The following is a 12102-nucleotide window of genomic DNA, read 5'->3' as shown; positions in this document are numbered from 1 at the left end:
CCTCTGGGGAAAGGGAAATACTGTATCTGGATAAAACTCACATTGAGTCACAACTGAAAAGCCTGTCCTAAATCCAAAATCCCTTCCTTTCTCCAATGTGCCTGAATCCTTGTCTTATCTATTAAAAAAATGAACTGAATAAAAGATTAGAAAGTGTAGAATGAATTATGTTTACTATTACCCTCGTCTATGGAAAACGGGACTGAATCAGTGGAATCCCTCATGATTCAATTTTAGGGTTCGTTCATTTATTCAGATTGCTTTATAAGCCGTATATCAGGCCAATAACTTTCACGCCAGCAACTTTTAAAGAACCCCGCCAGATCCCACAAGGTTGTCCAGTTTCCAATACGCATTATTTCGTCTGCTCGAAAAACCTGTAGGAGTGATGAAAAACTGTTTCTCATTGGACAATGATGTAATGAGTTGTCTTCTGATTGGCTCAGAAAACAAGCTGTTTTGGAATTCGCGAAAGACAATAGGGAGCGGACGGAACAATACCCACGGAAGAACAGAGAAAACTGCTGAAACACTGTTGATGTAAATACGGCGTCATTCTACTCTAAAGAAGTTCCGGGAGTTGGTGGTGATCCTAGTGTTTTTCGCCGAAATGAAGGCTTGTGGGACAGTTTTCAAAACGGTTAATAGTTTTGCAAGGAAATGTGTATAAACAAATAAACGAGTGAATTTTTTTTACAAAATTAGTCCATTATTTTTTAAAATTAGTCCATTAAAAAAATTATTATATTAGTCGAACTTAATGTTTTGTGCCACGGTTAGCTAGTCTTAGATCTTCGCTTTGTCATTTAAGAACGCCAAAGCGAGCTACAGCAACAAATACATCAAACCAGGAAAACACCAAAAAGCTCCAAATTCATACAACCCAAATCCTGCGGAAGGGAAAGGACGGCTGCGCCTCGCCATGACATAATTGCGCGATAGAACGAGCTGACGTGTTCTGGCTATACTGTGTCAGTCAATGCGTGGGCGGGTGGACCCGCGGCGCAGGCGCGAGCCTGAGTGGTGGAAAGTGGAGCAGGTTGCTCGCGTAGCGGCCGGGGCTGCTGCGGTAGAGCTCCTTGTGGGCAACGGTAGCCCGGGCTTGCCATACCGTGTCATTGCTCTCGGGGGCTTCTTACTACGCTGGGACCGTTCTGGCCCAGGAGGAAGACGAGAAGGTCGAGAGCACGGAAGGAGGGATGAACGCGCTGGTGCAGCAGCGGCGGCGGGAGGCGGAAAGTGAGAGCTGGAGAGAGACGGCAGCAGTTCATCCTTACCCGCCGGTGTCTCTGCTGCTTCCCCGCGCTGCTGCGCTGTGGGCTTTGCTGCTGCTCGGTGCCGCGCAGGGCTGCGGGCTGGAGACGGTTACAGGTCCTGGAGATGGGAGGATGAGCTCCGCGCAGGGGACCCCTGTCGTCACCACAGGTAAGGTGGGGGTCTGGGAACCGCGCTGTGCTCGGGCTTCCCCCTGGCTTCCGGCCGGTGAGCGCGCGGTGCAGGTGAGCTTAGCCTCCGTCTTTTGGCATGTTTCGTGTGCTCTGCCTTCTCCCGTCCCTCCCCCACGCCAGGGATTTGCTTGCACTGTGACCGGTGCTGCCGGAAAGAGATGTCGCGGCAAGAGGATGCTGAGTTGTACAGAGAGAGGCCCTTAAAAAGGGGCGCCCTAGGAGCCGGAGATCGATAAGCTGCAGAAAACACTAGGGAACAGATTCCCAGAGTTGGCTTGGATACTTCTCCAAGGGCGTATGGTAGACGTTATTTTTTTATAAGTATTTGACAAAGCTTTTAGATTGGTTATAACTTTTTAAAGAAGCAAATATAAATGTGTGAGATCATCAAATGATTTATAGGGATTAGGAAGATAGGGTATAAAGTGTTTGCTCTGGAGTTGCTCGCTAGCCAGAGCTGCAGAGGACATCGTCAATGCCCATATAGGCGGTACGTTTCTCGAGCAGATGAAATGTTCCACTTCCTGATAGTTCTGTTGAATTATCTTGAAAAACTTGGATGCCACTTGCAAAAAACACATTTCACCGATAGTGTATGCAGTTGTTGTTTTTTTACTTTATGGATTTTGTGTACAGTCACTTGATTTTTATTCATTTTAGTAAGGCCTTGATTTAGTAAATGATGCATGATAGCTTTGCACTAAGCTTCATGCATGATGTTCTAAGGCAAGTTCTAAAAATCATTTCTCAAGTTGCAGTAAACTAATTATGTGAAAATTGCTGCAGTGATAAAAAGTGTGTTATATGGTGGGTAAAATTTTCTCTTCCTGTTGATGTGTGTGAGGATTAGTTCCTGCACAGTCTTGAAGGGAGAAAAAAGACAGGCCAGTTGGGCTCCCTAATCCCCTATCTTGTCATAATTCCCTGGACTTCCCCCCACCTCTTCTCAGTGAGAGTTTGCTACCCCTAAGCTGTCTGGTCCAGGGCATTTGACAGAGGGATGCCTTTGACCAGAGACTCTTTAATAGCAGACTGACCCCCCCTCCTTCTATCTCTTGACTTGAAAGAGGCAGGGTAAAGGGTCAGAGACATGATATACTGACTTTCTGTGGGTACCAAGTGACATATATTATACAGGTATTTTTTTTCTATCTCTAGTGGGCTCACAAGCTAAGTTCTGTCTACTTATTTGCTTCCAAAATATGTTTGCCAAATGAAACAATTAAATTTTGATTGAAGTGAATGTTGTTTCTGTTGGCACAGGGACCGTTTCCTGATGCAACTTTGTGACACATGGGTTTTGGGTGGTTACCTGGTTCCTAGATCAAAACTAAGATAAGACACAAAAACCAAAACCCTTTATTATACAGTTGTTTAATGAAAAACTTAAAAATGTAAAAAACAAAAACCCAACACTATTGGATCTGTGAAGAATATATGGCAATAACTATCTCAGTTTAGCACACCTTTGTATGCCATTGTTGTTTGTAGAAGTTTGTGGTTATTTGTAGTATTTTGTGTATTCCTGCTAGAAAGAATCTTCCTACTATTAATTTCATTCCTAAATAAAAGAATTGCTTGTACTTCCTTATTTGACAATGCATCCCAACACATCAATTGGGGTTAAGTGCTATCATTTTTGAAGATTGGAGTTTGGGAGGCAGGAACAAGTGGGTGTCCCTCCTGCCTCTCAGCTTTAGATGGATCACCATGGCTTGTTTTTGGTTTTTTGGAGGGTTAGGTTCCAGGGTCCCATTTAGATCTTCAGGGTCTTAGGTAATCTGAGGTGAAGTGCAGCACTTCAGATCACCCTTTTGCTCCCATGCTGCTGCATTTTTATGACATTAAAGATTCAATGCTAGAAGAGTACACAAATAACACAAGCGTCTTAGTGTAATTTTTTTGCATAGGGAAGAATTTGTCATTCAGGGGTCTTAATTTCTCTGCACTTCCCTTTTAGCACAGTGATTTTACCACTTCTTTTCTGGTGTTAAAATTTATTGCTGCATTTGGTGTAAGATTATTATAGGAAAATAGAGTATACATTGTGAGGAGTGTGTGGCGCAGTGGTTGGATCTACAGCTTCAGCACCCTGGGGTTGTGGGTTCAAACCCCGCGCTGCTCCTTGTGACCCTGGGCAAGTCACTTAATCCTCCATAGCCCCAGGTACGTTAGATAGATTGTGAGCCCACCGGGACAGAGAGGGAAAATGCTTGAGTACCTGATTGTAAAAAACCGCTTAGATAACCTTGATAGGCGGTATATAAAATCCTAATAAACTTGAAACTTGAAACGTGCTAAAGGAGAGCACAGTTTATTGCATTGGGGCCTAAGTGGATGTTAATCTCTATAGATTATGTATTTGTAGGTATGTATTAGTGATATCTATATTATTCCCAAGTATTGGCTGCTGTTGAGACTAATTTATTACTTACAGTATTATGTTATGTTGTTATAGTTTTGAAAAAAGATTATTTGAGCATGTATTTTATAACTTGTGATATAGATCCTTTTATGGCTGTTGTTCAGTTATTCATTAACCCCCTCTTTTACTAAGGCACGCTAACCAATTTAGCGCATGCTAAATGCTAGTGTGCCTTAGTAAAAGGACCCCTAATGTAGATATTCAGTGGAGTCAAGCAAACGTGAGAGGCTCCTCATCACTTAAATCTGACTCAGTGGGACTATCTTTACTCAGTGGGACTTTGTACTTTACAAGCCTCTCGCACTGCCTCTCTACTATATATATATATCTCTGCTGTATATGTACAGTCTCATGCATGGTAAATCTACATTGTTCTTCGCTGTTTAAACACCTTTACTGAATATGTACAGTTCTCATTGTATCTTCGCTGTAAATGTACAGTCTCTTACACTGTAAACCGCTCTGAACTGTTTGTGGTACTGCGGTATATAAAATAAAGTTATTATTATTATTATCTCTCTGTCTGTGTCTGAATTCAAGAAAGTGTGGGACAGGCACCTGGGATTTCTTATGGAGAGGAGGAGATAATGGATGCTGAGGATGAGCAGACTGGATGGGCCATTTGGCCTTTATCTGCCATCAAGTTTCTATGTTTCTATTTTGCAGCATTACATTTTCCAGTACTGCTGAATATCCCTTTGACCACTGTGGTAGTGTTTGGTTATTGCCCTGGGTAGGCTATGGGTGGAGTTGGGGAGGAGCCAGTAGTTATGTGGGCACTGGCTATATTCAGTGCTGTTGACCAGGCATATAGGAATGCACACAAGATAGTCTATCTTTGCCCACTTATTTATTTAGGTGCTGAGACTGAATACTATCCAACACCCAAATAACTTATGTCAAAAGAAGAATACAAAAGAAACACAAAATTAGATACTGAGTATTTTGTGGATTCTGAACACAAATATTGCTTTATCTGATCAATCATTGCTTTATTGTATATGGAAATGTTAAAATGATTTCAGTTAAATGAGAAGATCCATGCTCGTGGATATGGTTCTGAGATAATTACATTTACTAACTGTTGTAGGCAAAGGGAATCTGTGAATGAAATGGCTGTTTGTAAGAGCACTATTTCTTTAATTTGCTTTTTCATGTGTGAAATGCCATTGCTTACATGGAGGGCCTCTGGCTTATGGGTAAAAGAAAACTGATAAGCAACCATCAGTAGGATGGTTCATTAAGCTAGTGATCTTAGTTAATGCCTCTTTAATTTGGCTGTTGATTGGACAAAATAAACATTCCATCTTTAAATTGTAGGTGAATCTAGTGCCTAGGTAATACTTTAAGTTTATTTATTTAAGTATTTATATACCACTTATAGCCCAAGTGGTTTATATCCAGGTACTCGAGCATTGCCCAGGGTCTCAAGGAGCAACATGGGATTTGAACCCACAACCTCAGGGTGATGAGGCTGTAGCTCTAACCACCACACACTAAGGATCATTCAACTTTTGAGTTTACTTCTATATTGTATGGCCTTTCAAGGATCTGCTTAAGGCAGCGGTCTCAAATTCGCAGCCCACAGGCCGCATGTGGCTCCCCAGCTATTTTGCGTCCCGCAGTCTAGTACCCGAACTCGCAATCTGGGCAACTGTAACTGGGCAACCCGATCACACAATCTGGGCAACTGCTTGCTGCCGTTGGATATGCCGGGACTCCTGCCTTTGTGTATCTGCCGGATATGCGAAAGCAGGAGTGACGGCAGCAGGCAGTTGCAAGTCAGCTGACGCTGGCACGATCTTGCACACTGGGCAGGAAGAGAAGCTCCGGCGTCAGCGTCAGCTGACTAGCAACTTCCTGCAGTCCATCATATGCCGGGACTCCTGCCTTCGCGTATCCGACAGATACACGAAGGCAGGAGTCTCGGCATATGATGCGGCAGCAGGAAGTTGCTAGACAGCTGACGCCGACACCGGAGCTTCTCTTCCTGCCCAGTGTGCACCCAGGTACTGCTAGACAAGGGAAGGAGGGGAAGAAGGAAAGGAGAAAGGGTACTGCTGGACAAGGGAAGGAGGGGAAGAAGGAAGGGAGAAGGAGTACTGCTGGACAAGGGAAGGAGGGGAAGAAGGAAGGGAGAAGGAGTTGTAAATCCCCCCTCAAAGTCTCACCCTCTCCTGTAATTTTTTATCTCCAAAGTATCAACCATGTATACAGCTCCCTAAATTGCAAATCCCCTGGAAATGTCCAGTTAGCTTTTTTGTAATCCGCCTAGAACTGCAAGGTACGAGCGGAATAGAAGTCACTAATGTAATGTAATGTAAGTACTGCTGGACAAGGGGAGGAGGGGAAGAAGGAAGGGAGAAGGGGTACTACTGGACAAGGGGAGGAGGGGAAGAAGGAAAGGAGAAGGGGTACTGCTGGACAAGGGGAACAGGGAAGGGAGAAGGGGTACTGCTGGACAGGGGGAGGAGGGGGAAGGGGTACTGCTGGACAAGGGGGAGGTAAAAGGAAGGGAGAAGAGGTACTGCTGGACCTGGCAGAAAGGGAGGGAAAGGAAAGGTGCTACACACTGGAGGGGAGGGTGAGATGTTGCATGGGGAGAGAGTATGCTGGATTGGGGGGTGCGAAGGAGGGATGCCACTGAGGGAAGAGGCAAGGACAGAGAGAGAAAGCGTGCAGGAGGCAGAAAGTGTTGGACTCATGGAGAGGGCAAGATGGATGGGGAGGATAGAAAGGAGGGAAGGAGAAATGTTACACTGGGGAAGGGGGAGAGGACAGAAAGTAAAAAGTTGGATTCATGGAGAGAGAGAGATGTTGTTTGGTTGAGGGAAGAAGGATCGGAGGAGAAGCATGCAGGAGGAAGAGAGAAAAAAATGTTGGACTGGGTGGAAAGGAGGGAGAAATGTTGGACTAGGAGGGGTGCCAGAAAGGAGGAAGGGAAGGAAGATGGACTTTAGGGGGCAGAAAGGAGGAAGGAAAAGAGAAATGTTACACTGGAGGGGAAGGAGAGAGATGTCAGCCCAAGGAAATAGGGAGGGAAGGAGAGAGAGATAGGAAGGCATGGAAAGGGAAGACATGGAAATGTAGATTTTGAGAAGAAAGCAGAAAAAAGGGAAAAATTGAATGTTAAGTTAATACCAAAGATGGATGTAAGGCAGAACGTGAAGACGGAGAGAAAAACAGTCAAAGGACAAGAAGGCCCTGGAAACATAGTTAAATGCACAGAAAAATGAAGTCAGCAGACAACAAAGGTAGAGAAAATATTTTATTTTCAATATAGTGATTGAGATGTGTCAGTTCTGAGAATGGAAAGATGTTAAACTTTAACTGTGAGGGCTGCAGAAAAAAATAGTTAATGTCTTATTAAAGAAATGACAATTTTGAATGAGGTAAAACTCTTTATGTTTATAAATCTTTCCTTTAACAGTTAAAGGAAATACAGTCAAACCTCGGTTTGCGAGTAACCCAGTTTGTGAGTGTTTTGCAAGACGAGCAAAACATTCTCGCAAATCTTACATTACATTACATTACATTAGGGATTTCTATTCCGCCATGACTCGATTTGCGAGCACCCCCCGATAACCGGCATCGCTCCCCCTCCTCTCACACAGGCCCCCCGCGCGAACTGGCACCCCGCGCCTGAACAACTTCAAACTCACCCCCCGTCTGGCATTGGCAGAGAATCTCGGCGAGAGGGAGAACTAGATGGCCTTGAGCATGCGCAGATGTATGCTCAAGGCCCAGCAGAGGCAGGAACTTCTTCAAGCGGCACCGGCACGTCCTGTGGGCTGCATGCCGGTGCCAGACGGGGGGTAAGTTTGAAGTTGTTCGGGCGGGGGGTGCCGCTTCACGCGGGGGTGGGAGCAGCAGCGCCACTGGCCTCGGGGGGGGGGGAGGAATGAATCAAGCGAGTTTCCCATAGTTCCTATGGGGAAACTCGCTTTGATATACGAGTATTTTGGTTTACGAGCATGCTTCTGGAACAAATTATGCTCGTAAACCAAGGTTCCACTGTATTTATAAACTATAAAAAGTTTTACCTCATGCAAAATTGTCTTTTCTTTAATAAGACATTAACTATTTTTTCTGCGGCCCTCCAAGTACCTACAAATTCAAAATGTGGCCCTGCAAATGGTTTGAGTTTGAGACCACTGGGTTAAGGGGTTTAAACCAGAGCTGCAGGAAGATTTAACATTTTAATTGTGAAAATCTTTTTGTGTGGTAGTGATTAATATATAAGTATAAATCAGCATTAACTTCCAAAACAATGATCCTACTTATGAAAGTACAGAGCCTTAAGTTTTACAATGGGACCCTAAAATATCAATTAATCTATAGCAAAAACTGAACAAACAAATTACTATAGAATGCGTCTCTCTTCACCCTCCTCCCTTCTCCACCGGAGGTCACCATCATTCCATTATTGAAGAGCAAATGCAGTACTGCTTCACAGTGGTGAATTTGTTTGTTTAACATCTCACCTGTATTTTTACATTCCATACTCCGCGTGTAGAGTCTGAAGACCCTGTAATGATCTCATCATATTGTAGTGTAGACAGGCAGAACTCTCATCAAACTGTATGTCCAGGCAGAACTCACTCCAGTGTATTTTTGTCCTAGATCTTGATAGTATTATCTCTGAGGCCAATTACTATCTTCTGATTATTATACTGCAAACAAGTAAACACCTTTGCTAATCTCACTTTGGCAGTGGATTTGCTATAAGCTGTGCCTTCCACATCACCAGTTGGATTCTATTGTCTCAATATCTTGAATAGCTTTGGGATAAAGTGCTCAGTAAAAAGCATTTGGTGGGGTGGGTCTATCTGGAGGCTTGTTTCTTAAATAGGTACTGACCACTCTCTCATGACTCTACCAGTCCTCTTCAAAGAGAATCATTCCTGACCATCCTCGCAATTTTAAAAAGTTTGAAATATAAAATAAAGGAAACAAATTCACAGTTACCATACAGACATAACATGATACATATGGGCAAATGGGTAGGATACATGGCATAAAATAAAAGAAAGGGGAGGTAAAAAACAAAAGGTAAAAAGGGAATCTTTAATCGTCTGAGATTTTGAATAAAAATTAAGTATAAATCTCAAAAGCATCTCTAAAAAGAAATGTTTTAAGATTAGATTTAAAATTATTTAGATTATTTTCTTGTCTTAAGGTCAGAGGTAAAGCATTCCAGTGTAGGAGTGGTTACAGAAAAGATTGTTTTACATGTTGTATCGTAGAACAATTGGCAGACTGAAGGAACCATTAGAAGATATTGTTGGGAAGAATGTAATGTCCTATATGGATCATATGGGATTAACATCCTATCTATAAAGGATGGAATGTGATTAGATTGAACTTTAAAAGTAAGAAGTAGTATGTATAGTGCTCCCCCGTGAGTTTGCGGTCCCGGTCATTCGTGGTATTTTCCAACCGCAAATGACCGGGCAGGAGAGGGCAGCCGGATCACCGGCAAATGAAGGACATCACTCGTGGTATGCTCACGGTATGCTCCGACCGGCTCTTTGTCCTGATTGGTGAGGCCTGACTTTAGTACAGGAAGAGGCAGTCGGAGCATACTGCGAGTGATTTCCTTCACTCGCCGGCGCTCCGGCTGCCCTCTCCTGCCTTCTGTCTCCCCCGCTAAAAACCATATTTGCGGTTTTTCAACATTCGTGGGGGTTCCTGGAACGGAACTCCCGCAAATATTGGGGGAGTACTGTAATCCTATGTGAAATGGATAGCCAGTGAGCTTTTCTGTGGAATGGTGGTGTTACATGGTCAAATTTTTTTAGCATTAAAAATGATTTTTACAGCAGTGTTCTGAATGACTTCTAATATCCTGATCTCCTTTTGAGTGATGCCCTGATAAAGTGAGTTACAATAATCTAAAGCTGAAATTACTAAAGAATGGATAAGAATATTGATTGAATTTGGATTAAGTAGTGATTTGAGAGATCTGATCATTTTTAATTTGAAGAAACATTTTTGTACCACAGAACTGATCTGAGATTTAAAAGATAGCGTGTTGTCCAGGATCACTCCTAGAACTTTAATGTTTGGTACAAATTCAATTGGAATTGAAGAGATAGATTTTGGGGGTAGAAGGGTTTCAAATTGTTCCTGGGAAAACAGCATACCTTTGGTTTTTGGTATATTAAATGAAAGAAGATTTTGACAAAGCCAGTCAGACACAAGATTTAATTTTTGATTAATCAGGATTTCTGCATGGTTGTAGTTCTCGACTAGGTGGATTAGTTGAATGTTAACCGCGTAGGCATAAACCGTAAATCCTACGGATTGGGTGACAGTTAACAATGGTGCAAGAAACAAGTTAAATAACATGGGGGAGAGAATGGAACATTGTGGTACTCCTGAATCTTGGGAATAAGTATTTTGAAGAAGAGTTTTGAAAGTGGACTTGATATTGTCTGTCAGAGAGGTAAGAGTTGAACCATTTAAGAGCGACTCCAGAGATTCCTAGTGTTTCAAGACGATTTAAGAGAAGTGTATGGTCAATTGTGTCGAAGGCTGCCTTGAAATCAAGAGAACTAATTTTCTTTGATCCAAATAGTTTCCGACTGCTGTGATTAAGCCCAAAAGAGATAGCTCTGTTAAGTAGTGTGGTCTAAATCCTGTTTGGTTAGGATGGAGTGCATGTGTTTGGTTGAGGAATGGTGTTAATTGATTAAAGACAATCTTTTCTGTTAGTTTGGCAAGATAGGGATATTGGCTATAGGGCAGTAATTATTACAGTCACCAATATCTCCAGAAGTAAGTTTGGGAATGGGTCTTATTTTTGCTGATTTCCAGTGAGTCGGCATGGTACCTGATGAGACTATTGCCAATCATGGATAGAATGAATGGGCCAAAGATAGAGAAATATTTTTTTAATTAGGAAAGGTGGTAGAAAGTGCCCTACGATTCCTGCGTTTTTGATGGAGTGCATTGTTTTATCTATTTCCAGCAAAGAAGGTATATTGAATTAGAAAATGTACTGGAAGGGTTGGAGTAAGAATTGTCTAATGGTGAGGTTGAAGTCACTGAATTCATGGGGATTATGGTGCTACATATGGTAGTAAGTTTATTTGAAAAATAATTTGCCAAATCCTGTGCTAGTTTAAACAATAATATATAGCAAGTAATAAGAAAAGAGAGATGTAAAGGGAGGAAGAGGACAATATAAATACAGTGTAAATAGGAGACCCTAAAAAAGAAGGGATTAGGGTAGGTCAAGCATCACCGTCATCCTAGGTCATACCCCATGCCAGTACATTTTGATGAGGTTGTTCAAGGAAATAGTTTTTTCACAGAAGCAAGTTTGTTTAGACAGGCTTTAAATTTGGCAAGTGGTAGTTTATTCCAAAAGGTTGGACCCATTACACTAAAAAGACTAATTCAAGTGAAGAGGTGTTGAGTTTGAGAACTTGGAGAACTTGATGATAGAGTGGAAGACTTTTGTTTCATGAGTAAATCATGGAAAATGTTTGTAGTTTACCTGCAATTACATCACTTTCTTTTCCAGAGATTAAAAAAAAAAGATTTGACATTGAAACGTGAACATTTCTTAAGAAAGAACTGAATATTTCATGGGGTATCCTAATTTTTTCACAACTGTATATATATATATATAAACACATATACACAAATGCACGCCTATATTTGTTAATCTGCAACACAAAGATGACATATAGATGTTAAATAATGATGGAGACAATTGACATATATATCCTGGACATCTGGATGATTCTACTGGACTCTACAGACCTAGATTTTCACTTGTGTATGCTGGAAACTACAGACATATTTTCCCATAGCCAGGCCCAGCCTGTGTACCTTGCTATAGCTGCAGTCTTTACAATGCCAGCAATGATGTTCTTGTTTTCATTCCCTGCGGGGAGTCTATCTCTTCAAGGCCCTGCTGGACTCTTATCACTGCTGTATGACTTCATATGCCAGACACCCTAAAAAGCCATAAACCATTTATAATGAGCAAGGAGCTCTGCTCATGTGGGTGTAACAAGATGAAAGATCTTGGTACCAAACCATGGACTCTCTGTCTCTGAACCAAGCTATGGGAACCAGACAGCTGGATTGTGGAAAGGCCATCTCGTTGCCAACTTTTCATCTTACAAGGACACCAACTCGAATATGCATAGAATTGTAAAACCTCTAATTAGTAGATGCAAGTCTCCGTGCTGAAAGATGAGAGTTCAGCAACAG

The 12102-nt window shown here is 42.2% G+C and overlaps 1 protein-coding gene across 5 annotated transcripts in view; it reads left to right on the top strand.

The window, feature by feature from the left end:
* The first annotated feature begins 522 nt into the window (after window positions 1-522).
* STIM2 (stromal interaction molecule 2) overlaps window positions 523-12102 on the top strand; it is a 276251-nt gene continuing 264671 nt past the window's right edge. The window contains exon 1 of one of the 5 annotated variants that reach the window (XM_033947951.1): window positions 523-540. Coding sequence is in view for 2 of the 5 variants with exons in the window: in XM_033947944.1 (XP_033803835.1) it covers window positions 1200-1425 (226 nt within the window). In the remaining 3 variants the exon portion in view is untranslated. Of the gene's footprint in view, window positions 541-579; window positions 641-734; window positions 1426-12102 lie in introns of those variants that run through there. The other 4 variants (XM_033947961.1, XM_033947944.1, XM_033947936.1 and 1 more) reach the window with 4 other exon arrangements.

The sequence above is a fragment of the Geotrypetes seraphini genome, chromosome 1, assembly GCF_902459505.1.
Source record: "Geotrypetes seraphini chromosome 1, aGeoSer1.1, whole genome shotgun sequence".
NCBI classification, from domain to species: domain Eukaryota; kingdom Metazoa; phylum Chordata; class Amphibia; order Gymnophiona; family Dermophiidae; genus Geotrypetes; species Geotrypetes seraphini.
This window is presented reverse-complemented; position numbering and strand designations above follow the sequence as displayed.